The 27,527-nt window shown below is 41.9% G+C and overlaps 2 protein-coding genes across 7 annotated transcripts in view; one reads left to right on the forward strand and one right to left on the reverse strand.

The window, feature by feature from the left end:
• The window catches only part of ntm (neurotrimin), a 310,919-nt gene that overhangs the window by 262,936 nt on the left and 20,456 nt on the right, over window positions 1-27,527 (forward strand). For all 6 annotated transcript variants that reach the window (XM_040180349.2, XM_078107339.1, XM_078107338.1 and 3 more), the window contains one exon: window positions 23,996-24,228. In XM_040180349.2, the coding sequence (XP_040036283.2) occupies window positions 23,996-24,228 (233 nt within the window). The remainder of the gene's footprint in view (window positions 1-23,995; window positions 24,229-27,527) is intronic.
• Window positions 5,778-6,335, reverse strand: LOC144410416 (uncharacterized). The gene has a single exon (XM_078107340.1). It carries the CDS (start codon window positions 6,333-6,335, stop codon window positions 5,778-5,780), a length of 558 nt encoding a protein of 185 aa, XP_077963466.1.

The following is a 27,527-nucleotide window of genomic DNA, read 5'->3' on the forward strand; positions in this document are numbered from 1 at the left end:
GCTCTTAGGTCAGCTCCATCCAACATACACCGACCCCTAGTATCCGTCAGCCAAGGTTGTGTGATCAATGGGGAGGAAACTGTGTAGCTATTATTTATAGGATCACCACACCATTAGACCCCACTATCCACTTAGCCTTTGACACTGACTGTTTCTGTGTGCCAGACTAGAGCGAATTGGAGATTGAGGATGGCTTGCCTGTCCATATTGTGGGAATAATTCATTGCATTTATCTCCATCTACACTAAATTGATGATACAGCCCGTACACGTGCATTTTGACGAAGGTAGTAGCACACTATTTACAAACCACTCAGTAATGTAGATTTCATTGTAAATCCAAAATGTTGCGCGCATGTCGACTATTTCAAATTTGTTTATTGCCGTTTGTCCATTGAATGATAACAAGTAAGGTTGGCAAACGAGAAACTGAGTCAAGAAAGTAGATATACGTACCACAGTATTTTACATTACAGGTCATTTAGCAGATGCTTTTTATCCAAAGCAACTTACATTACACATTAAACACATGGCTTTTTTCACATTTTTGCCCAGGGAGCAATTATTTTAGTAATATAATAGCGTAAATACTTTACTGTACAACATGTTGATGGAAATGTCCATTTATTCTTCCTTGCAAAAAAGCTGAAGTTCAGTAAGATTGGATGGAGACCGTATGTGAACAGCAATTTTCAAATTTTGCCATAGATACTCATGCAGTCTGGGCTTTGACTGTGCAATTTTAAGACATTAACATTCTTTAATCTAAACCAGCGGTTCCCAAACTGTTTAGGCTACGCTACATCCCAACTGGGTTCACGCATCCCCAATCTAGGTCGAAGTGTCCCTGAGCAAGACACCTAACCCCTAATTGCTCCCCGGGCAAAATGTAAAAGCTATGGGTTTAAAGTGTAATGTAAGTCGCTTTGGATAGAAGCGTCAGCTAAATGACCTGTAATGTAATATTATATTAAAATTGGACCAATGACAGTTTGCTTGCGCGTGATGTTTACAATATTTAGTCCGCTGTTAAATTTTGCAGTGTGAACACAGACCGAACAAAGGGGCAACTGCAACATTGTATCATTGTTAATTTTGGCAGCTATTTTTGATTTAGTCTTTAGACAAAAATGTAATTCGTTTTAGTCACATTTAATAGCCATATTAAACTCCTTTTCTTCCCTTCTCAGGCCCAGGGCCCCCCTGTGTTGTGTCTACAACTGCATAATAGTCTAGCTTGCAGTACTTGGTTGTCCATTAGATGTCCCTCCTAGGACAGGTCTATACCAGGGGGCGGCAAACTTTTTGACTCGAGGGCCACAATGGGTTGTAAAATGTGACTAGGAGCCGGGACAAGAACAAGTGTTTGTGTGAGCGAATATAAATGACACGTGAAAGGATTTGTTTTTTTACAAATAGCAAAGCATTTATTTGCAAGGCAATTTGGCAAAGGTGTAACAACTTCATGAGGACCAAGGATCTAAACGCAACAATTTGTGGTCTTTGTTTACTTGCAATGCTTTTGACATGGCCACCGGAAACTTCATGGTCCTTTGTTTCCACTGTAAAATTGCTCGTCCTAACAAAAGAGACCCCTTAACGTCCTACAATCGGTGCAATACATTATTTTCTTGGCTGCATCATAAACCAGCCATTCTAAACTGGACCCCCACTTTTCATTCAACAGTCTTTTCGTTCTCTTTGTTTATTTTTTGGTTTCTTGACCAGTTCTTCTCTCTCGTGTCCTGCAGGTTTTTCCTCCACCTGCTCTGTGTCGCCACATCCTTCACCTGCACTGCGCAGTTCTATCAAAAAGGATTCACCTGTCACGTGTGTGGCGCCTCTAGGTTGCTTAGTAACGAACGTACGGTGGTCGAGACGGTTAAACACCTTCTCACGATGTGGCGTGTGAACTATAGTTGAAATGCGCGTGTCTCACGGTCAATGCGTGAGGCTTCAGAACCTGCAATGAGTTTATTATGTTCGACATGTTTGGAGAAGCGTGTAACGGACCGTCTCATCCAGCCGAGGAAACGCTGCCTGCCGTAGCCAGAGAACAGAGCAGAAAGGTCCGCGTGGATCTCTGCTGGGCGACAGTCTGTTAAACGGGTCTTCATGTTTCTCTGAAGTACCGCGGCTTCAACCTGCTAACAGTCAGCTAAACAGAGACAGCTGAGCTAACCTAACGAAGCGCACATTCAAACTCGCGGAAGTGTAAAATAGTCGTCTCGGCCCGTAGTCGTTGCACAAGAAGCACCGCTGCACCGATGCGAGCGAGCGTTCTGGGTTCATGGATGACGTCATCATGACGCGTTAATATCCGCCGTACTTTGCCTGTCTGTTGTCTGTTATGGCGCGTTTCCACCGAGCGGTGCGGTACGGTACGATACGGGTCTGTTAACCATGATTTGGCGAGCGTTTGCACCGCCAACAGTACCCTTTGTCAGGGCAAAAAACGAAGACAGGAACCAGGAACGAGAAGAAGATCGTGGACATGGACAGGGACTAGGACTTCCATACAATGAACAATGACGCGACAAGTGACAACAGACACACATGGCTTAAATACACAAGGGAGGTGCAGGTGATTGGACACAGCTGGGAACAATCATGACATGACAGACAATCACAGCTGACGACAGGACAAGGCAGGAAGTGACGTGACCCAGGGAGAGCAGAGGAAGGAAACTACAAAATAAAACCAGACATTAACCCAAACCGTGACACCCTTACTTGATAGGCGTGGTGTATTCCAGAAAGTAGTGATAACGTAATTTGATATGCGTGGCATATGACGGAAAGTAGATTGACGTCATTCGATCGCGCGAAAACTGAAAGCTAACCGCAAACAACAATGGAGGACGTACAGCCGATCCTGTTCTTGCAGATGCGTGCGAATTTAGATGGAAAAGTAATGTGACTTCGTCAACCACCAACATTTTCGTCTCGTCTCGTTAACGAAAGTTCGAATAGATTTAGTCATTGTTTTTATTTTTTAAGATAATTTTCGTCACGTCTTAGTCATGGAAAAAAGGTTCGTTAATGAACATTTTTCGTCATAGTTTTCGTCGACGAAATTAACACTGCATTGTATCATATTAATTCTGAAAAGGAGAGAGAGGTAACATTAGCAAGTAAGAGACGTGAGTATTAACTCTCCATTCCTATCGCCTCGGAGTCCTCAGTCTCTCTGTCCCTCTCTCACGCGACTTGGAACTTTCAGAAGTCCACCTGACCTGTTAGCTGATGTAAGCTTCACAAACTAGGCTCACGTTAGCTAGTGTGTAAGTAAAAGGAGGAGCTGAAGTGTATTTCTATTTTTTAATTGAAATCTTAAAAGGGTAGTTTTATAATTCACCTCTGTTTTTTTTTTATTAATTATATTTAATATGAATTATTACTCCTTTAGACCTGTCATGGTTTGGGTTCACGTCTTGTTTTATTTTGTACTTTCATGCCTCTGGTGTCCCTTGGTTAACTTCACTTCCTGCCATACTCATGATTGTTTCCACCTGTGTCCAATCACCTGCACCTTCCCACTGTATTCAAGACAGGGGTCTCAAACTCGCGGCCCGCGGGCCAATTGCGGCCCTCGGGACGATATTTTGTGGCCCCCACCTTTTAATATGAAAGTTTAATATTAGTGTGGCCCGCAAGTTTTATATTGTAGCAACCCCGCTGTTAGCTGTTGTGTGGGACAATGTTATGATGTTCTGGTTTCCTACTGTGTGCCTGTTCAGTGAATGCGGCATCGTGTTTGTGTGCGTGTGAGAGTGAGTGTTCCGTTTTCTCCCCACGGAAAGGGCAACCCTTAAATGTGCACAATGTCTATGTGTAAGCGTCCGATGAAGGCACGACTGAGGGGGGACCAGTTTAGTCCACTGTCCAAGTCAATTACATCCCTTTGGCAGGTATGCAGTGTACTGCCCGGGTATGCGAGGTATGGAATGCGAGTGCTCTTCTTCATGTATGTGCAATGTAATTGGCCTGGTGATCCAGGCTTTCCTCCTTGTCCGTAGAAGGGTAGAGGCAACACCTTCATGGTTTTCTTCATGTGCCTCCCTGGCCAGTAGGGTTGCAAGCCACGACTGGCATGGGATCAGCGGTACAGCCACTCGATCTTCATCCCAGCATTGGATTCTCCCTCCGCAGAGCAAGAGTCCTGTTTTTTCCTCTTCCTGGACAACCAGGCGATCCAGGGTTGCGGCGCGGAACTCAACCCCACACTGAGCTTCGAGAGCTAGATGTTTGAAAGCTGTTGCTCGTTCTTCCACAGACAGGCATGGTCTTGCCTCCCACTTTGACCGAACTGGAGCCTGGCTGTTACCCAGCCAGATTCCTACTGCTTGTCTCACCCAGGCGATGGTCCCACACAACCGTGCAAGTGAGCTGAACCGCTGGGGGTCCACAAGGCGTACAACTGCAACACTGGTTGGGCCTGACCCTTTCCTGGGCTGGGCTCCTACTGTGACCAGTCCCGTGAATGCCTTCCTCCGAAGTCCCCCGATCTCAGCAACCGAGGGATTGATCTCTCTGGCAGTTTTCACCGGCCATTCTGACTCAGGCAACTTCAAAAATTCTGGTCCTTCCTGCCAGACAGATCCTTCAGCAAGCTTCTCCGGGGATGCCCCCCTTGTGATGAGGTCGGCGATGTTCAGTCTACCTTCAACCCACCTCCAGCTATCTACTGATCCAGCCTTTTGGATTTCTCCAATCCGGTTTGCAAAAAATGTCTGATAGCCATAGCTATCCAGAAGGATAGCTCCCAAAATTGTCTGACTGTCAACAAAATGAATCCACTGATCGACCTTAATGTAGCAGTGCTTCTCGAAGTATGTCTTCAGGCGGGATGCAAAGACAGCCCCGCAGAGTTCTGCTTTAATGACATTCCCTTTCTGGTCTAGAGGAGTGAGCTTGCCCTTTGATTCAACCAGCTTAACTGCGACTGCATCTTCTGTCTCCCACCGTAGATAAAGAACGGCGCCGTAGGAAGCTTCACTACCATCGGAAAATGTGATTCCCATTGGGCTGCCTATGGCTCCATGAGGTGTGAGACTCCTGTTGAATCTGAGTTGGCCAAGTCTCACATTCTGCTCAAAAAGTTTTATTGCAGCTTCTCGAAGACGTGGCGAAAGAGGGTCGTCCCAGGTGTCCTTGGACTGATGGTCTCTTCCTGCTTCCTGAAAGGATTCTCTTACGAGCATCACTCCTCGTTGCTTGGCGGGTGAGGCCAGGCCGATGGGGTCATAGAGCCCTGCGATCTGACTCAGCAGCATGCGTCGAGTGAGAGGGTCGGGGGTGCCGCCTCTGACCTCATCCTCTCGTAGATCCAGACCGGTCCTCATCTTTCCTCGTGAACATTTCATCTGCCAACGCACAGCTGGACAGAACCAAGTCTCTCTTCACCCTGTCGCTGAGACTTGCTAGGAGGTGGAACCTTGTAACACCAGCCGTCCTCTGTGGGTTCCCCAGCTGTTCGAGCTCTTCCCACTCAGCCTTCCACCGAAAATAGTCAGTCATGTCTCCCGAGAACGTGGGCAGGCGCGTTCTTTCAAGACTGATCTGTAGTCTGAAGCCATAAGCCCCGGGATGCACGCCAAGGGTGCTTTGTGGAGGAGCATTTGAAACCACAGGAGCTCTGGTGGGCACATGCGTTACACTGGGGTCTTCAGGGGCTTTTGGGGGCTTTTGGGGGTGCGTGCCGGACTTGCTACGTTATTCATCAGAACTTCCTTCTTCAACCTCTTCCTTCCGCTTCATCTTTTCCCAGCTCCGCACCTAGTCATGTAGTCTGTTGACCAGCTTGTATAGCTGCTGCTTGTAGAGTGCTATCTTGGCTCCAGAGACAAGACTTTCCCATTCAAGCACTTTCAGCTCAAGCATTTTGATCCTCTCCAGCAGACCCTCGCTCAGGACTTGAAAGTCTTCCTCCGGCAACTCTTTCACTTCAATGTTCTCCATTTCAGCACATTTCTCCTCTGCACCATCAGCATACAATTTAAGGTCAACATACGCAAATTTGTTCCATAACGTCTCCTTCGCGAGCTGGAGCGTTTCTGTATAGGTGGCAAGGCACGTCGCCATCTTCTCCTCTACGTGAGCCACTTCTCTGCTTGATTTTTCGTCCTCGCCTTCCACTTCTCCTAGGGCATCAACATATTCGAGACCAGTGTCGTGGAACTTTCCAAAGTCCACACCAAGTGCTCTGATCTCATCGATCAGCACCCTTTTTTCTAGGAGGTCTTCAGTGAGGAACAGCTTTTTGGCTCTCTTGGTGAAAGACGCCTGTGCTGTTGAGCGCTTTCCTTTTAGAGCCACTAATTCCGCTGAATCCATCTTCCTTTCCCAGCACTGACCGAGGCGCTGCTCCACAGAGGGGTCTATTTGGCCTTTTCCTCTTCCTTTGGAGTTTCTTTGCTGGTCAATGCTGCTAGGGCGGTTGCGGACTTAGCTTGACGTGCTCAGAACCGTTGGTTTTTTACTGTTCCGTTTTCTCCCCACGGAAAGGGCAACCCGGCATACCTAGGACTTTACTCAAGATTCCTCATTTGTTTTTTTGTTTGTTTATTTCTTAAAAAGGGGAACCAGGTAAAAAACCTGGAATAATAAGAAATGCAATGCTTCAATTTCTATGTGCACACCACAACCAACACAGCTCCCCAGTTCTTTATCTTAATAACATTGTTCAAAAATACAAATAAACATTATTAATATACTATAATCCACCATCATCAGTTTCGTTATTTGCATGTACACATTCAAACATTATGCACCACATTCACAATGCATGCAGTCTTTCCTTAGCAGGAAACTACAACTCCCAAAATGCCCCACGGCAAACCAGGAAGTACCTACGTCACATACCATTCCGTGTTTCATACTTTAAACATATAAGCCAAAGAAAGTAAACACAGCAGCAACACATTAAGGTGACATCAGACAACATGAAGCGTACATTATAAAGGAGACAAGACAACATTGAAAATTAAGAGAGCTTACCAAGTGGCTGCACACCGGGTTGGAAGTCGTTACCAACTAAGTGAATCGCACTTCCTTTTCACTCAGTAAACGCTGGTCACGTGACCTCACAGCACACTCCTCTCTTAAAGGGACACTACACTATTGCCCTGCTACCTCAAATTTTCTCCATATAATACTGGCATTTATATGTATAGCTCTGGCAGGTAAACATTTGATCACACATGTAAATCCGAAATAACAAAATGTCATGAATTAAAAACTCCACAGAAAACACAACAGTGAGTGAGAGAGCCGGGAGAGAAAAGAGTGGCTTTGGATGTGCGGAGAGCAGGAGGGTGAAATTAATTTGCGCAGGTCATGAGCTATCCAGTGCTTCATTTGTAAATCACAAGGTGCCGGAACGCTAAGTACATATGACAGCGCAGGTACGACGAGCACAGGTCCCGGAACGCACTTAAAACAGCACACACATTTTACAATGCACTTACAATGCAGTGGGACTTATTTAGGCTACACTGCATCAGTCTTTGTGTCAGTGATTAATAAAGTGGCATCTTGAGCAAAGGTGACTTCTGTGTCCAGCGGTGAAAACGAACAGAACACACACACAATTTGTTAATCGTACCATTTGCAGGTCGGACCGCCAGCGCCCCCCCCCCCCCCCCCCGTCTGGCCCACGTTCATTCGAGATGGGCTGCATCTGGCCCGCACCTGATTCAAGCCCTGTGTGTCTTTTGTACCTGGTCACATCATTGCATGTTATGCCTGAATGTAAGTCATTCCCTGAATTGCCTGTGCGTGTCTGCCTTTTTGTGTCCATGTTTTTCCCCTTGGCCTTTTGAGATTTATTAAAAGTATTGTATGTTTGTTGGTAAAACTTTCCATCTGGGTCCTGCTTCCGGCCACGCCACTCTGGCCGCTGTGACACCCTTACATGTTTCCGCTCGTGCACCCCCACTTTGGGAATCCCTGATCTAAACCATTTCATTAATAAACAGAATTTGAGTTCTGGGACAAAGTCCAGGGAGGACGGATCACAAGTTCTAAATACACGTTTTCGTTATTACAATTCAGAACATCCCGTTCTTACCCGATTTGTGTGAAAATCTTCCACGTGTTGAAGTCAATCAGGTCACAACAGCTACGTGCTCAGTAGACTGCCAAGAACCTTCCTCCTCTTCACAACAGGGCCAGGCAGTTTGTATACCTACAGGTGGCCTTCAAACCAACTTGTTGTGTCTCTACAGCCAGGAGACTGGCATCTTAAAAGTGTGAGACACTCCAGCTCATTTCTTTTTCATGGCCACACCATCCCAGCACTTGCAATCTATAACCTTGTTCGTTCAATGAAACATTTTGAAGGGTAACATACATTTTTGCCATTACTCGATGACTGCGTTATTGCCATGGTCTGGCTGTATGTTAAGGGCCGTTGTCCTGCTGGAAGATGAAGCCTGGTGGTCGAGTTCGCGGCGCAGTCGCTTCAAACGCAGCAAACGCAAAAGTTTAAATATTCCATCTTTGGCAACAAAACGCCGTAACGCTGGAGCCTAGCCTATCGGTGCCGAGATGCTCCCCATCATTACCGACAGTATCGGGATCCCGAGCTGTACGATGCATCCTCATACCTTTTATTGCAACAGGTCTGGGAAAGATCTAGCACCTTTAAAAAACAGTATACAACCATATGTGCATTTTTACAACATCACTGTACTGAATATAGTACAATAAAGTATAGGGTAGTTGTATTGTTAAAAAACACACCTGGTATACTAAATATTAAGTAATATAAAAGGACATTTGGTTGTGCTTGAGCATACGCTGTCTCTCCATGGGATAGTTGGCATGGAAATATGATGTGAAGTCCGGTGCCCGATCAGAGCCATCAAATAAGCGAACGGCTAGCACCATGTACCGCTGGAAGCGGCAGTCATCCAGACACAAGTGAAATTCTCCATCTGTCTGCGCCTACAGATGCTATTTAGTACAAAAACACGACTCCGTTTGGTCGTCCGACATGAGTAGAACTACAAGTACAGAGTTTCTATGACAAGTAAAGAGTCGCGGTTTATACGCAGGAAAAACAATGGCGAGGGTTTAACTGTTTCAGGGTGATAAACCACGGCCCCTCTGTTGCATTGGGTGCGAATACACGATACATGCAAATTGACCACAAATGTACCCCGAGAGTCCTGTGGCTTGTTTAGAGCGTTTGAGGCGACGCGACACGTTCGGTGTGAACATACCCTTAGGGAGAACATCAAAAGGAGGGATCCCTCTCCCGGGGTGGAATGTGTACAGAATGAAAATTGTAAAAGATGTACAATACATTCAATTCCTATAACAGAACTGATTCAAATAATTGCGAGTAGGTGGCCATGTGTACGGCAGGACCAGTGCAGGGTTCCCGCGGGTCCTTAAAATGTCTTAAATTAAAATTCTGGTTATTAAGGTTAATTAATTAATTAAGGTCTTAAATTGTCTAAGATTTTACGTAAAGTTTCTGTAGGTATTAATTTTTTTGCCGGTGTGCTTAATGACGACGAGAAAGCACAGTGGCGCATCGTAAAACATCTAATAGTTGATTAATTTAGTATTGTGCGAAATGAGTCTCCGCAATTTAATAGCTGTTTACGGTACGTCGGCTACAGACGCTGACGTCAGCCTGCATGTCGCCATTACGCGGTTGTCGATGTGAGGTTGAAAATGCAAAGAAGATGGGGAAGTGCAAATTTAACGACAAGTTGATGGAAGAGGACGCATTTAGGAGGTGGTTGGCGCCGATTGAAAACAACAATGAGGCAATGTGTAAACTATGCAAAAAGACCTTTTCATTAGGGACCATGCTCAAAGCAGTCGAGTCGCACATGAAAGGAGGAAAGCACCAGCGATACGTTGCAGCAGCTAGCCATAGCGGGGCCAGGTTAATCCCTGCATTGTTTGCAGCACGACCTAACGACGTTACAAATTCAGACGCCACCTCTCAGTCGGCTGTAACAAGTTTCATTTCAACACCAGACACCCAAAAGGCAGAGGTACTCTGGGTTCTCCATACTGTGACGAGGCACAATTTATTTAAATCTAATGATGCATACGTTGGCGTCTTTGCTGCCATGTTCCCCGATTGGCAATGCATTGTGTTGTTTAGTGTAATCCAAATTTCTGTATGTTATCTTGGCTCTGTTCTGCATCACAAAGGAATCCCTTTGATTGTTTACATCTACATTGGCCAAACAGTGTTGGAAGGATTATTGTCATTTATTATACTCCTAATTTGAAAAAAAGTTTTGATTTCCATTGTAGGAGGCAATAAATTGCGTATTCCAAAGAAATTGTGACATTTTTGGGTCTTAAATTATTTGTTTGTTTGTTATAATTTGTTGAGGTCTTAAAAAGCATTAAATTTTACTTTTGAAATGGTGCAAGAACCCTGCAGGGACAACGACCATCAGATAGAAGCACCATCCACAGAAGCCTGTGGAGAGTTGTAGCCTTTGTTCCTCCTTTACATCAACCTGATGCTGAACATATGCAGAGGTTGTGTGAGGGCCTTCAGTCATGCTGCTTCTTTTCAATACATTGTTAAATGTATCCCAATAACAATTTGATGAAGTTGTGTTCTGAGAGTGGAGAGTAGAACTACGGATCATCAGCAGCAGTCACTTTTAAGCTGGGTGATGTTTGGCATGTACACTAAGTCAATTATTCTTACTACAAACACTGAAGCCTGGTCAGTGGTCCTATGCTTCAAATGAGGACGTCTCTAGTTCACTTGTAGAAGTGGCAGCAAGATGGGTAACGTTATGATGCTAATGTAAAAAATATTCTGTCTAGGAAGTTGGAGTGATGCAAAAAAAGAGAAAAACCGTTGACATGTTACTGAACTAACTACTGAACTGAAGAAGTATTTAATGAGTTTAGAATGCATTGTCTTAGTATAGTCAAAACTTTACTTCCCTGCACGCTCACTCCGCTGTGTAAGCGCAGACCTTCTGGATAGTTTTTGTGGTTGAAGTAAAGACCTTGTTTTTTTAACAATAAACTTAAAGAAAAGGATGAAAGGTCTTTTAGAAGTTGTAAAATCCCATTGGACATTGTCTAATGCACATTATATTGCTTTTCTTTCTTTGTTTTTTTTCCTCAATGATATTGTGAGTCTTTGGCTCTCTTCTCCAATTTAAAAGTTTTGTTTGTGTTCCTCAGAAAAGACTGAGCTATCCGAGAGATATGCATCGCAGCATTTAATGAAATTTGGCCTGAGTGGGCTGATAGATGAACTGAGTGATTTGTGCACATGGGCCAGATAATCGCTAAATCTTCCTAGACTGACTAATGTTTTGACGTCTAGTCATTAGCAAACTTAATACTTAAAATGAGCCCCTTGAATTTGCTATGGTTTTGTTACCGATGGGTAATGATTCCTTAGGCCTGTGTCGTCTTGATTTATTTTCTTTACCGTATGCTGTACAAAAGCGTTTATGTAAGAAGAGTGGAAGTGCTCGAATGTGTAGAGCTGTGAGTTTGATATTATTCACAGGGGTGCATTTATACTCTGCTTAGGTTTGTGTCCAGCTCAATTAGGCAAAGCTAGTACACTTTCTCAGACACTGGACTTTGATTTAGGCAAGGCAAGGCAATTTTATTTGTATAGCACTTTTCATACACAAGGCAGACTCAAAGTGCTTCACATTATAACATTTCATACAATAAAGTGAAATAAAATGCAGGAATTAAAAGACAATTAAAAACAGCAAATAAAATTATAAATTAAAATCTTATTTAAATTGTTTAATTAAAAGCAGAGGTTAAAAGTGCAATGTAGGTCAAATTTAGCAGAAGGCGAAGCTGAACATAAAGGTTTTCAGTCTTGTTTTAAACGTGGTCGGAGTTGGGGCAAGTCTTAAATCTTCAGGAAGTTTATTCCAGCTGTTTGTTGCGTAGTAACTAAATGATGCTTTCCCATGATTTGTATTTATTCTGGGAATCACTAACAGATTGGTGTCAGAAGATCTTAGTGATCTTGAAGGCTTATGTAGTGGAAGCATATCAGTGATATACTTTGGCCCTAAACCATGTAGTGATTTATATGTGAGCAGTAGGATTTTGAAATTAATTCTCTGACTTACTGAGAGCCAGTAAGTCTGATTTACGATCAGTTACTGCTGGCCAAGTCCCACCAGATGGTGTCTTCACTCTCTCATAGGTCTGTGGAAACGTATGGTTGTGGTGGGGGGGTTCAGGGGGGAACACATTACTGACATCTCTCAGTGGATGTCCGCCCACCATCTGAAAATCAACCCCGACAAGACTGAACTACTTCTCTTTCCCGGAAAAGATTTGCTTACCCAGGACCTGACAGTCAACTTTGGAAACTCCGTACTAACGCCCACTTTGACCACTAAGAACCTCTGCGTCACACTCGACAGCCAACTCTCCCTGACTCCCAACATCACCGCGACAACGCAATCCTGTAGATACACGCTCTACAACATCAGGAGAATACGTCCCCTTCTCACTCAGAAGGCAGCGCAGGTACTGATTCAGGCTCTTGTCATCTCCTACCTGGACTACTGCAACTCCCTCCTGGCTGGTCTCCCTGCCACCGCCATTCGACCTCTGCAGCTCATTCAGAATGCAGCAGCTCGACTGGTCTTCAACCTTCCGAAATTCTCCCACACTACTCCACTCCTCCGCTCTCTTCACTGGCTACCGGTGGCCGCCCGCATCCAGTTCAAAACATTGGTGCTCACGTACCATGCTGTGAATGGATCGGGTCCAGCTTACATCCAGGACATGGTCAAACCCTACATCCCAACCCACACTCTCCGCCCTGCATCTGCAAAACTACTCGTCCCTCCCTCACTGAGAGCACAACACATCGACTAGATCTCGACTCTTTGCTGTCCTTGCGCCGAAATGGTGGAACGAGCTCTCTGAAGACACCAGGACTGCAGAGAGCCTTCACATCTTCCGCCGCAAACTAAAGACACACCTCTTCAGACTCTACATCGACTAAAGACTAACAAATTGTAGCACTTAAATTGTACTTGTAACATCACTCATCTATAGCAAATTGTAAATTGGCTTATTTGAGGAAATTGCACTTTCTTGTCTCTTGTTCTCCTGAGTTTGTACCCTATGGTTGAATGCACTTATTGTACGTCGCTTTGGATAAAAGCGTCCGCTAAATGACGTGTAATGTAATGTGTCGCCCTTTCTTGGCTTTCTCAATTGTTATAAAGCTCCTTTTGGGACAACTCTATGTGTTTTCTTACTTTTTATTCCACCCCCCCCAAATCATTAGGTTTTTGCAAAATGCTATTTCATTAGAACAAGATTAATTGTTCTTACTATTTCATCACAGAATCCACATAAGGTGTGTACTTTTGTAACACACATTAGGTGGAAAGATTATGTGAAATGTAAAATCCAGAACGTCTGGAGCTTGACCCAAGAAAGTCAGATTCTGTCTATTAAGACAGAAATATATAAATAAATATATTAACAGTTAATGAATGGAGTATTCTTTTAAGGAAGATCTCCGTCTGCGTTTTTTGCAATGAATGAAGGAAAAGCTTAGCAGATCTACGAAATAAAGACTCAAGGAATCTGACGTAGAGTGTAGGGTCTTTAATAAATGATTAAATGTGGAAACACAACATGAAATTACCTTACAAACCAACCATTCACATACATATATTGAAAGGACTTGGCATAAGGCCATCATGCCAGAAATTACAAGAAGCCTTTAAGCAGCCATTAATATGACTCGTCTGACTAGACAACAAAGGGAATACAACTTAGTCTGTAAGTGTTCTGTATGTAAATAACAACGAAGGTCTTCAAAGGCTACCAACCAGTGAAGGTTAAACATAGCTTCTGCATGTTCTCTCAGTAGAATCACAACCAAAAAGGGACTAACTACGGTAAGAGAGGAGGGACAAAAATGCAATTATATTTTACGCCACTTGGGAGTCCTTAATGCAACACATGGAAATGTGGGGAAGAACTCCAGTTTATGTGGTGAAAAGATACTTCCGATTTGCAGTGGAGATATATATATATATATATATATTAATAAATGGAGAAAAGTAATGGACTTTTTAATGGTCATTTTTATCTTAAATCTCTACCAGATGGCATAGTCGATAAAAGCAAAGCTATTTGTAGCTTATTTGTTCCACTGCAAATCGGAAGTATCTTTTCACTAGCCCAAAGATGTCAGCAGACTACGTTGGATGCGGCATGCAGAAGTACTGTTGACAAACCAACACAAGAAGATTCCTTAGAATCGCAATGTATGAGGCAAGTACGAGCCTCCCCCAACAGGCACCGCCGTAAAGTGAACACACAAGTTGTATGAAAGAGTGACAACATGCAGACTCACACAGCAGTCTGTGCTGCTGGGCTAAGCTGGCTGCTTCCATCTCAACATCGACCCTGCATGGCACACAGTATGCAGAGGACTACCACTGCTTTCCTAAAAGACAGTGGTTTGGTTTGTAAAATGTCCTGGCTAAATGTCAGTAGATTGTTGGCACTTCAAATACAGCCGTCAAATAATGGAGAGTTGAGAGCCAAGTACATGAGGACAGCAGGAAGAGTCGCTAGTTCAACATGTTCTACCAGTTGGTATTCTGCCTCCAAGATGATCACACGTGTGTAGTTTTGTGTTTAAAATACAATTTGACAACAGTGTCTAAAATACAAGCTTTCCAAAGTGAATACCCATTACTAGGATTGTCTATAGAAGAAAAATAAATTTAAATCGCAAATTTCAAAATGAGAGTAATTTATTCTTTTGATGGCCAGTTTTTTGATTTTTGTTTTGATGGTTTCCCAGTATATATATATATATATATATATATATATATATTACCAATTACAGTGCATCCAGAAAGTATTCACAGCGCTTCACTTTTTCCACATTTTGTTATGTTACAGCCTTATTCCGAAATTGATTAAATTAATTATTTTGCTCAACATTCTACACACAACAACCCATAATGACAGTGACAAAGTGAAAACGTTTTTTTGCAATTCTGTTAAAAATAAAGAACGAAAACATAACATGTACATAAACCAAGCCATGAAGCCCATGGAATTAGCCGTAGACCTCCGAGACAGAATTGTATAGAGGCACAGATCTGGCACGAGGCACAGATCTGGCAGGAAAGGGTACAGAAAGATTTCTGCAGCATTGAAAGTCCCAATGAGCACAGTGGCCTCCATCATCCGGAAATGGAAGAAGTTTAGAACCACCAGGACTCTTCCTAGAGTTGGCCGCACAGCCAGACTGAGCGATCGGGGGAGAAAGGCCTTAGTCAGGGAGGTGACCAGGAAACCGATGGTCACTCTGACAGAGCTCCAGCGTTGTTCTATGAAGACAGGAGAACCTTCGAGAAGGACAACCATCTCTGCAGGACTCCACAAATCAGGCCGGTTTGGTAGAGTAGCCAGAAGGAAGCCACTCTTCAGTAAAAAGCACATGTTAGGCCGCCTGAAGGACTCTGACCATGAGAAACAAAATTCTCTCGTCTGATGAAACAAAGATTGAACTCTTTGGCCTGAATGCCAAGCGTCATGTCTGGAGGAAACCAGGCACTGGTCATCACCTGGCCAATACCATCCCTACAGTGAAGCATGGTGGTGGCAGCATCATGCTGTGGGGATGTTTTTCAGCGGGAGGAACTGGGAGACTAGTCAGGATTGAGGGGAAAGATGAATGCAGCAACGTACAGAGACATCCTCGATGAAAACATGCTCCAAAGCGCTCTGGACCTCAGACTGGGGCAACAGTTCATCTTCCAACAGGACAACGACCCGAAGCACACAGGCAAGATAACAAAGAAGTGGCTTCGGCACAACTCCATGGACTTCATGGCTTGGTTTATGCTCTGATATGCACTTTCAACTGTGATACCTTATATAGACAGGTGTATGCCTTTCTCAATCATGTCCAATCAACTGAATTTAGCACAGGTGGACTCCAATCAAGTTGTAGAAACATCAAGAATGATCAGTGGAAACAGGATGCGCCTGAGCTAAATTTCGAGTGTCATGGCAAAGGCTGTGAATACTTTCCGGATGCACTGTGTGTGTTTGTGTGTGTGTGTGTATATATATATATAAATAAATGTTCGCCTCTTCTGCCACTGATCTATTTATTTTTCATCATGGTGGTTGGTTTCTTTAGTTTTTCCTTCATTCATTGCAATAAACTCACAGACGGAGATCCACAAGACAAAAAAAGGTTCATCTGTTTGTCCTTCCCTCCACCTGTGGTGTTTTTTTATTTTTTATTTTTTTAAGGTGGTTCAGCTGTCCTCATTCATTCTTGGGCCAACACTCTGCTAAAGAGATGGGCAATAAGCCAAGGAGAAATAAATGTATCTCAGCCTGCATGTCCTTCACACAATGACATAATTCACTTTAGCTCCACTACGTCGTACTGTACGTATGTATGTCATCTCATTACAAGGATTCAAGCATAATTTATTGCCGTCATGCTGCATCTATAGCCCGTCGCCAACACACAAAATTAAATCAGAAAAACAGGTAAATTACTAACCAAGGATGGAGAAGGTACTGCTCGCACAATTTTTAGTACCATTTAGTAACAAACTACACTTCTCCCTACTTTGTTGAAGTCCCCTGTCCTAGTGGTACCTCTCAATCGTGGACCCACAACAGTTTATTGTTCTAATACTCTTATTTCTGTACCATAGAGCTATTGAGTTTTTGTCTCATCCTGGTGTTTGGCGGACAAGATTTTACGCATTTTTTATATTCGCGGATTAGTTATTCATAGGTGTAGACATTAATGAAGTAACCCTAGCACCCTTCTCGTGGGAATTCACAGAATTTGCCTTTTCCCCCACCTATTTTGTTTTTATTACACTCTGGACACAGAGGGGTTGGTTTCAATTCCTCACAGTGGGGGGATTGTATTAAGAAGTAATATAATGCCAAACATATGTTACTATTATACAGTGGTCCCTTTGAAAGGCATAGTTTTGTTTTTAATGCATATCTCTTTTTCTGGCTTCGAATTAGTGATTCAACTCTTACGTACTTATGTAAGTTCCAGTGTCTACAGTCTTAAGTGCTCTGCATCCACAGCTAGAGACTAACGTTCACATTCTAAATCTAGACGCTCATCTTACTAGGCGGCAGATCTCAGTGTTGTATTCTATTATTGTCTACAATTTCTAAGTAAATGTTAACATTAACCTAACCTGTCTATAAATATTCTATGGAAAGTATAGCACTATCAATTTGTATGTTACTTAGGATTGTCCGGAGTCACTCTATATGGAAAATAATAAGTAAGTACAGTACCTCACCATCTACATGAATATATGTTGACTGAAGAAAGAGCTGTGGATCTCTTGATATGAGTATAAACGATCGGGCAAAGACCCATTCACTTTTTCAGGGTTCCCGTCGTACTTGCGTGAAAGCAGCTACTTGAAGCCGGCAGTTCATCATTTGACATTCTTTAATGTGATTTACGGTACTAATTGTGCAAAAGAGAGACTCCATGAATTCAGCCCATAGTCATTGCCTCCTCAAGGACCACCTCTATGAGTTACGCTGCTTTAGCAGGTAGCTTCGTGGACATCCGGTTTTCAGGTTTCACCAGTCTAAAGTAGTTTCTGCTGAGTACTAAAGAGTCAGGCCTGGTGATTACTCTTCCCTCAAACTTGTTTTACTAATGATGAGTCTATTCCCCATCTCACACCCTGTGATGCATGTCACGGCTCTGCCATAATGGGTAGAGCATGCAGCGAGCAGATTAATTCCTCCCATATGTTACATGGAGACAAGTATGTTGACACAGAACTGTTTCTCTAATGAATGCATGGATTGGGTTAATTATTGGCCACATCAGCATAACCAGTGATGCTTAATATATCATTGTGATTATGGGGAGACATTAGGTAGCTCAAGTTGCTCTTTCTTAATCGGGTCAGGAAAGCGTTTGTTTTTACATTTTGTTCAACAGGGATGGGAAAAATAAATGTACTCGAAGCACAGGGTGCGGACACTTATTAGTTTCTGCTGTTTGTATGACTTCCATGTGGCGATGTTTGCCTTTTAGATTATGAAAGACACAACATGTACTCATTATCTTGAGGTATGCTTTAGAAATATGTACTTGTAGTTCTATTGTTACCGAGCTCCTGCATTTAGACTGTAGACTGTAAATGTAACATGACAAAAGTTTTACTGGCTGCTCCTATTTAGGATTTATACTGTGCTGGTTTGTAACCTTTCTTAAATTCATATAACTAAAGGATTTCATAGCTACCTAAATAACTTGTCCCAGTGGAACTTCAGTTATGTCAACGGTAATTGATTCATAAATTTAATTTAAATCACACTCTCATTAGTAATATAACATCCTGGGTAAAATTCAGACAGGCTATGAGGCATCATGTTTTACAAGCGCCAAAGTCTGGGCTTGAGTTGTGAGCAGAATCCTTGCTTCATGACTGATGACACTGCTGGTAGCGCAATCCTAAAGAACAGCACACGCAAATATTACAATATTTAATGTGGGTAAACATCTTGTTCTTTCAATTAGTCAGAGAGAGAAATGCATTGTAGAATAAGAGCCGTTAATTCTCACAACTGTATATATTTGTCATGTTTTTGTCATTGGTGGACCACATGGGATTGTTGCTTCATATACATGTATACATGCCACACCTGCTCACTTGAAGCCTGTTTGACAAACACTTTTCTATGGTAGTGGGTTGTGTTCATCATCAAATGATGCCATAAGGTTGGTGGGTGGTCAAAGACTGCAACTAATCGGGTCAGAATTGACCCAGAGGTTGAGTGCGAGTCATTAGCTGTATTTGGTGACTGGGCGTTGAAAGAGATGAGGGTTTTACTCCAGGAAGCAAAAGTACTGTTGACATAGTATTACACATGAACCCAATTGATCCACAGTGTATGTAAAGTCTAGACATATCATGTATTTTTAATGATCTGCCCAATACTGTCGGAAGGAGAACAGTGGAGCTGTGCTCGCAGTTTCACCTCCCATTCTCGCATCTCCCCTTCCTTTCGTCCTTTCATGCTTTTGAGAGGATGATTGAGACATTTTATTTTGTATTAACTTTTGTTTGGCATCTGTGCAGAAGCGATGAGGGGAGAAAATATGGTATGTAAAATATGTATACCCTTGTTTTTCTTCTTGATGCTCTCCAGGAGGATTTAGCTGCTGACAGTTTAAAAAAAAATCAACCAGATAGTCTTAATAAAGCTCTTAAAATAAAAATTCACCCGGATCTTTCTAATTATACTTCAAGGGATGTGCCACCAAATGATTTAAAAGACCAGTGTATTATAAGGAGCATTTATTTGAAGAAGAGGAAGGTAAATATATCGATGCAAATGTGTGATTCACAATTCAAATATACATGTGACAGAATCTAAAGAATTAGTAAATCCAAACGCCTAAATCTTTATAATCAGGCTTTCCTGAGATTACTTTACTATTAGTTTTCCTGTAAAATATGAAGCGGATTCACATTCTCCTTTTTTCTGGAAAATACGGGAAGCTTTAGTTCTTTTGATGACAATGGAAGATACTCACAAAAAAGATTTTGTGCTGGACCTACTTAAAAAAAAGTGTTTTTCACACTTGCAAGCCATCCATGTACTAAAGCTCCTCTCCTTGCAAGTCTGAATGTCACCTTAAAGAGTGACACCAGGGGAGGAAAACTGTCATGGTGTGGTTTTATTTCCTGTCTTATTTTGTAGTTTTCTGCTTCTTGTCTCCCTGGGTAACTTCACTTCCTGCCTTGTCCTGTCATCGTCTGTGATTGTCTCATTGTTTCCACCTGTGTCCAATCACCTGCACCTCCCTAGTGTAATTAAGCGGTGTGTGTCTCCTGTCACTGGTCGCGTCATTGTCTATCATCGTGGATGTCGCTGGTTCCTGCCTGCCTTTTGCCCCCAGTTCCTGTGTGTTTTTGCCCGTTGGCCTTTGTTTTGCTTCCTTTTCGACTATTAAAGTCGTTTTTGCTTTTGAACTCTGCATTTGAGTCCTGCCTCCCACGCATCCCTGACAAAAACAGGGTTCTGCTTTCCTCTATGGTTTAACTGTATGCTCTTGTGAAGTAAAACCACTGGAGGTGAGCAAAGAGGATTTTTAGGGATATCTTACATTGTTTTTTTATATTCTTTAATCCTGATATTTTCAGATTAATCAGGTATTTTTATGGGAAAGGATTGTTGGAAGTAAAGCTCAGCTCCTGCTGTTGTAGGAGTTATTATTAAAAGGTTACCAGTTTAAAGTGGGAAATACATTTGCAGCAAGGATAAATCAATTTGCTGTAACCATAAGAACCGAAAACACTACTTTAAATCCACGTTTTCATAGTAAATAAATCCTCCTCCATCTCACTCACAATGTGATCCATTATTTTTGAAAACCTTATTGATTACACACACAAATATATTTATTTTACGACTTTCTCCACCAAGTACCACAAATGCCCCAAGGATGCAACTGACCCTACTGCCGCCACTGAAGTGGAAGTGACTGATGCTGTAACAAACGCTGTGACAGCGTTAATGGTGCCAAGATTCTTTACGATCTGCTCCTGTTACATTGCCGCCATTTTAAACTGTTGTGTCTCGTGTAGGTCGGAATATTGGGCCACACAAAGCTAAATGAACCCAAATTATGAAGAGGCAGACAAAAAGCAATGTAATAAGTATGAATTTCTTCTATTGTCACATGGCCTCGTAAATTACACTTGTCTTTTCCATAGCAAAATGGAGGAAACATAATGTGTGGTAACCGTCATAGATTACCAATCCAGCTTCTTTATCCAAGCAGCAATTTATTGTGATTGCAACGGTGCTCGGCAGTGCAGTCTTCCACTCATAGCTGTCTCATTCCATCGGTTGCATCTTCATGAAGACCTACAGTAGCCTTCTGGTCTACCAGACTCAGGTCCCCCAACGGTCAGATATTTCAGAGACCACTCCGTTCAGCCTGAGACAGTCTGGCCTACAGGGGGAACTTTCTTTGTGCGTCATAAGCTCTTCCTCTGCTGCGATTGAGAAAGCCCTGAAACCCCCCAAAACATGCAGATAGAGATGTTAATCTTTTTATTTATTTTAATTCTGGCTTTCTGGCTGAAGGAAGAACATTTTCCAGTCATTTCAAATAAAAATGGTTAAGCCTTGTACTTTTAGCTAAAAAGTGATATTGCAATCTTAAGAAAAACATATATGTCTATATATTTATCATACAAACAACCTCAGTAGGATATTAGTCAACCTCTAAAAAGGGAGCCAGTCGGTTGGGGTTACCAACATTGGTTAACCAGCAACTTTTATGAACTGATGATGAAAAGATGTGAGGTTTTATATTATAACATTTCTATTGCTAGATATTAGAGTGAATTCCAGGACTTAAGGCAAGGCCATTTTTTTGTGGCCTTGCCTTAGTACATTTCAACAACAAGGCAATTCAAAGTGCTTCACATAAAACCATTAAAAATATCCAAACGTAAAGTGAGGAGATTTACAAACAGTTAAGAACATTGATTGAAACATATAAGAAAAACCGTCATTAAAGGGATAAATAGAATAACATTTGCAGTGTAATTTAAGAATTCCGAATTGCAGAAACGGTCAATTAAAGGCAGTAGCAAACAGAAAAGTCTTTAATCTGGATTTAAAGGAGCTAAGGGACTCCGCAGACCTGCAGCTTTCTGGGACTTTGTTCCAGATATGTAGAGTAGAAAAACTGAACGGTGCTTCTCCATGCTTAGGTTTGACGGCCTACGGGTTCGTGCCGGTTCATAATGTATCAGCAGATCAGAAATGTACTTTGGCCCTAAACCATTCAGTGCTTTATAATTTAACAGTAGGATTTTGAAGTAAATTTTTGTTTGACAGGAAGCCAATGTAAAGAGCTGAGAACTGGAGTGAAATGATCCACTTTCTTGGTGAGGACTTGAGCTGCAGCGTTCTGGATCAGCTGTAGCTTTCTGATTGACTTTTTACAGAGACATGTAAAAATACCATTACAGTAGGTTCAATCTACTGAAGTTTTTCCAAATATGGTTGAGATATAAGTCTTGGATATATTCTTTAGGTGACAGGTTGATTTTGTAACTGTCTTGATATGACTATTCAGGTTGAGGTTCGAATCCATAATTATACCTAGATTTCTAGCTTGGTTGGTGTTTTTTAACATCAGTGATTGAATTGCTGACTTTCAATCGTTGATCCTTGTTACCAAAAACAATTACTTGTGTTTTTTATCGTTGTTCAATTGAAGAAAGTTTTGACACATCCAGTTATTGATTTCTTCACTGCATTTGCCCAGCCCCTGTATTGGATTGTAGTCCCCTGGTGATATAGTTATATGTGTGTCATCTGCATTTTTATATTAACACGCTGTTGTTTTCCATAATTAGAGCCAATGTAAGCATGTGAACAGAAGGTGCCCCAGTATTGAACCTTGGGGAACACTACATGCAATTTTCTTCAGCTCTGATGTGTAATTAGCTACAGACAAAGTGTTTTCGGTCTTTCAAGTAGGATTCAAACCAGTTAAGTGCTGTGCCAGAGTGTCCCACCCCGTTACTTAGTCTATCCAGTAGTATGTCATGGTCAATCGTGTCAAATGCTGTGCTGAGATTTACGAAATACGTACCTAATATATTACGTAATACGAAGACTGAAATTCTGCCATTGTCTGTGTTTAAGTGGATCTTGTTGAAAACCTTTACAAGAGCAGTTTCAGTACTGTGGTGCTGTCGAAAGCCTGACTGGAAAGCATCAAAAGTGTTATTTGCGGCCAAGACGCAGTTCAGCTGTTGAAAGAACGCTTCTTAAATTAGTTTACTTAAAAAGGGGCAGGTTTGATATTGGCCTATAATTTTTCCATTGTTGTGGCGTCTAGATTAGCCTTATTATGAGGAGTGGTTTACAGCAGTTATAAAAGCTTGTGAGAGACACCTGAGGGGTGGGATGTGTTTAGAATTTTTAGGTCATGCGGTTTGAAGTATTTTTGAAAAGGTGTGTTGGGCGAATATCTAAGCAGCAGGTGGGTGACTCCAGATGTTGTACACTGACTGCTTGTCTAATTGTCTGAATTTTATAGATAGATATAAACTTTATTAATCCCCAAGGGGAAATTTGTGTGCAATAGCAGCAGTACAGTAAATAAAGTGAGAATAAAAAATGTTTAGTAATGTTATACTTTTTTATCAGTAAAAAAGGAAGCAAATTGATTGCATGCAAAGGTGGATTGGAGCTCAACAGCCACTGCCACTGGAGGGTTTGTTAGCCTGTCGACAGTAGCAAATAAGGCACGTGTGTTATTATTTTTAGTTGAGCGGCGCTCTCGAGGGCTGAGTGGGTTCCTTTACCTGGGGAGAAGTCTGGGTCTGCAGCCATCTTAGCTAGCTTTCCAGATAGCGAAGTACTACCACGAGTTGTGTGGGTTTTGATGTAATTTCTTAACATAGTCGTCTTACTAGCACGTTTGACAACACAAAGATGGTCTTGAAGGTAAAATAAAAATTTGTCGTGAGCTGCTCTGCATGAGTCTACTCCCTACATACTCCAACCGAAAGTATCCCACTTTCTTGATTCTTGTTGTTGTTTGTACCCTCTTGGTGTGGTGGAATACACTTATTGTAAGTCGCTTTGGATAAAGACGTCAGCTAAAGGGAAAATGTAATAGAGAAAATGCTCTTATTTTACATATTCTGTTGAGCTCCCTTGAGGAAAATTCCATTCCACTGTTTTGACTTGGCGATCGAGTCTTTGTGCTGTATGACAGAGGACCAATTGATTTCTATGACAAACGTGGAATTTGATTCTGTGTTTTGCTTGATTGTCAACTACGAACACTAGATGTACAAATCGTATATATTTTTGGTTTCAAGGAGTACTTCATCTTAAAATATGTAACCACTGTGGTTAAATCCTTATTTCAAGTGCTGTTTTTTCTTTTCATCCCTTCACAGGTGTGCACAGGGGGATGTGGTGACACACACAGCTTGGCTAAACCGGTCAAGTATCCTTTATGCCGGAGAAGACAAATGGTCGGTAGATCCCAGAGTGAGTCTGGTGACCCTTAATCAAGAGGAGTTTAGCATCAAGATTGAAAACGTGGACATGACAGATGAGGGGCAGTATGTGTGCGCAGTCCAAACAAGCAGCAGGCCAAGAACCACCTCAGTGCACATCCTTGTCCAAGGTAACACATACACTACTTCTACTCTACTGCTGCCGCTATTATACTACTAAATGATAATATTATAATTAGTCTGTGTCTTTATTAAAAATATTTTTTTATAAAGATCTATCAGCAATGTACCTATTTAGTTTGATTGGTGTCTAATGTGACCCTGTAGAGAATCTCTTCCTTTTGAATTTAAGCACATTCAAACCCTATGAAACTATGCTTATACACGGTATTTGTTTTTAATTCTCTACACTGTATGATGTCTGTTTTTCATGTTCATCAGCCCATGAGGGTAATCGTGAACAAACCACAGGGTGAAAACAGAAATGTGCTGTCGTTTTAAATCTCACTTCCTTATTCATTGCTACACTGAAGCAATTTGGGGCTATATGAGTTGTGCATATTCCTCCTTCACTACGCCAGGTGAGGTTAATGGGGAAGTTTGGTTTTCTCTACAAACATGATAAAACGATAGACATTTTAACACCACATTTTATTTTTGAACTGTGTTATGATATTTCATTTCAGTTATCTTTTATTCATAACTTTTGGACTCATTAACAATGCTTTTTATTGACTGAGGGATATATAAAAGGATTAAAAAAATGCTCATTGATTTTTAAGATTTAAGGCGTCGATGGCGAGGGGGGCGGCGGGAGCACCTCGCAGCATCGAAAAATTTTAGTGTTGCTAGGCTACTTACATCTCAACATCCACCCTGCACGGCGCACATTTTTTGTTTGGAAATGTCCTGGATAAATGTCGTCAAATGATAGAGAGGTGAGAGCACAGCAAGGAAGAGTCACTAATAATTTCAACATGTTTCACCCGGTGGAATTCTGCCTTCAGCAAGGAGATTTACAACCACCTGTCTGCACTGTTGAAACGATATCATCCTGCCTGAAATACGCAGACTTGATTGGTCGAGTAGTACCACGTGAGAGGGCTTAACTCCAATGCATTGATCTGTGCTTTAAGGCACTGCCGTAAAGACTACGAAAGCTGCGCCCGTTGAAACAGTCCGTTTTTTAGCTTTAGGTCAAGGTCCGGATGGGACGGCTTCTGGGTTCGGATCCAGACCGCGGTCCGCCAGTTAGTGTACTCTAATGTACAATAGACAATAATTTACAGTCAGGGTTAGAAGCTTTCTGTCTGCTTTCTTTTCACAGTCTTTACATACATACAAAGGTCTCTGAATAAATTTGGTGTAAACTTTATCCTCTGCGGTGCAGTGGTTCACACGGTCTCCTGTGTTTCAAAAGCACGTTAGTTTAATTAGCGACTCTAAATTGCTCGTAGGTGGCAATGTGAGAATGGTCACATGTCAAGAGTGTCACCTGGGATCAAATACAAAAGTGAAAGGTCCTCAGAGGAAAAGGCACGAGTTGAAAGGAGAAGGTGCATGCTGGGAAGTTAGTTACTTTTCAGCTGATTTTGCCCACCCAGCAGGTTAGGTCAGCCGCTGATGCAGCAGGGGCTATAACACAACTCACTCAGGCAGCTGAGGTACTTTAATACCATTAGAGCCTGATTGCTGCCATAATTCATATTCCTTCCCCAAGACAATTCTGAGCATTTTGCCATAGTACATATATTTTTAGATTCAGGGTGACACACACATGATTACCTTCCATCAGGAACGGTTTATAAATCATAAAGGGGGCTGTCCCAATTTTGTTTGGTGTTTATATTGTCAAATTTTAAAGATCCCTGCACCAAAACATACAAAATAATAACTTATGTACTGCAGTCATGTTTAGTCTTTTTTGTTGCGGTTATTAAATCTACAATGTAAATGCTATGCATCTATTGATTGACAGGTGAAAACCAAACGGCGACAGCAGCAGAGAAAATTGCTTCTAATTGTGTTCATTAGAGGCGCTCAACAGCAAGTCTCCATGTATTTGTCACGGTGTGGTTCACTTCCTGTTATATTTTGTAGTTTTCTGCCACTCGTGTCCCCGGGAAACTTCACTTCCTGCCTTGTCATGTCATCCCCTGTGATCGTCTAATAGTTTCCACCTGTGTCCAATCACCTGCACCTCCCTAGTGTATTTAAGCCATGTGTGTCTGTTGTCATTTGTCGCGTCATTGTCTTTTGCCACGCATGTCCTTGTCTTTCGTCGTGGATGTTCGTAGTTCCTGTCTCCCGTTTTTCCCCTGGTTCCTGTGTGTTTTTGCCCCTTGGCCTTTTGCTTTTGACTATTAAAGTCCCTTTTGTTTTTGAACTCTGCGTCTGAATCCTACCTCCCCGCATCCCTGACAGTATTACTGCAGCGTATTTGTTTTTCATCACTCAAAATGATTGCATTACTCATTTACTACTTGTAACAATGGTCTTAGAGTCCACTTTGGATGAAATATGGTATCAATTACCTGTTAGTTTACTTTGTGTGTCTTTCATAGATGGTCAGTCAAATAAAATCTTACAGGTTTAGAGAGGGCAGGGAATAATAATCTGACTCAGTCAGTTCTATAAACACCACCTATATGAAGACATTTTAAAGTCAGTTAAAAACAAAAATGTAGGAAGGAATTCTGTTAAGTGTAGTTTGGTTGTTCATTTTTTGGTTGTTCTCATTTGCGCCGCAAACTAAAAACACACCTCTTCAGACTCTACCATGACTAGAACAAATTGTAGTACTTAAATTGTACTTGTAATGGCTCTTATCTATAGCAAGTTGTAAATCGGCCCAAAAAAATTTGAAATTGCACTTTCTTGTTCTTTTTAGTTTGTATCCTTTATGGTTGAAATGCACTTATTGTAAGTCGCTTTGAATAAAAGCGTCAGCTAAATGTAATCATCCTCGCTTGACTTAAAACTATCAAGCTGCCAGAGCAAACGAGGATAACATTTCATTCATTATGATTATCATTAGCAGTATCAGTCTAAAGTGTTCAAGAATGTCCAAACATGACAGCTTGTATTAAATATATCTTAAACTCAACCTTTTGTTTGGTTTCCACAACAGCAGTTCAGCTTTGGCATCCACAGCTGACACACTTGCTGTATGCCTTTGTCATTCATGAAGGGTAAATGGGGATTAGGTTGCCATCCAATAAATTATTCATAGAGATTTGTCCTACAAACATGTCTGATGTGACTGAAACAAGTTAAAGCACTAGTGACACACTATTCAAGGGATTTTGGTTAATGATCGTCAAATGTCAAAATGAAGATGTTGCTTTGAAATGGAAATGACAAAAAAAGAGCTTGGAATGATCTGTCTGGAATGGGAAAAAAACATTTTATGAGCCATCCAGAATAAATCATCACCGTCAAATGTAGTCAACTTTGTCTTTATAAATAA

Source organism: Gasterosteus aculeatus, chromosome 7, assembly GCF_964276395.1.
Source record: "Gasterosteus aculeatus chromosome 7, fGasAcu3.hap1.1, whole genome shotgun sequence".
Classification (NCBI taxonomy): Eukaryota; Metazoa; Chordata; class Actinopteri; order Perciformes; family Gasterosteidae; genus Gasterosteus; species Gasterosteus aculeatus.

What these genes read in the sequence shown, in the direction of transcription:
- LOC144410416 (XM_078107340.1), bottom strand. Translation starts at nt 6,335, where the DNA reads ATGGATTCAGCGGAATTAGTGGCTCTAAAAGGAAAGCGCTCAACAGCA.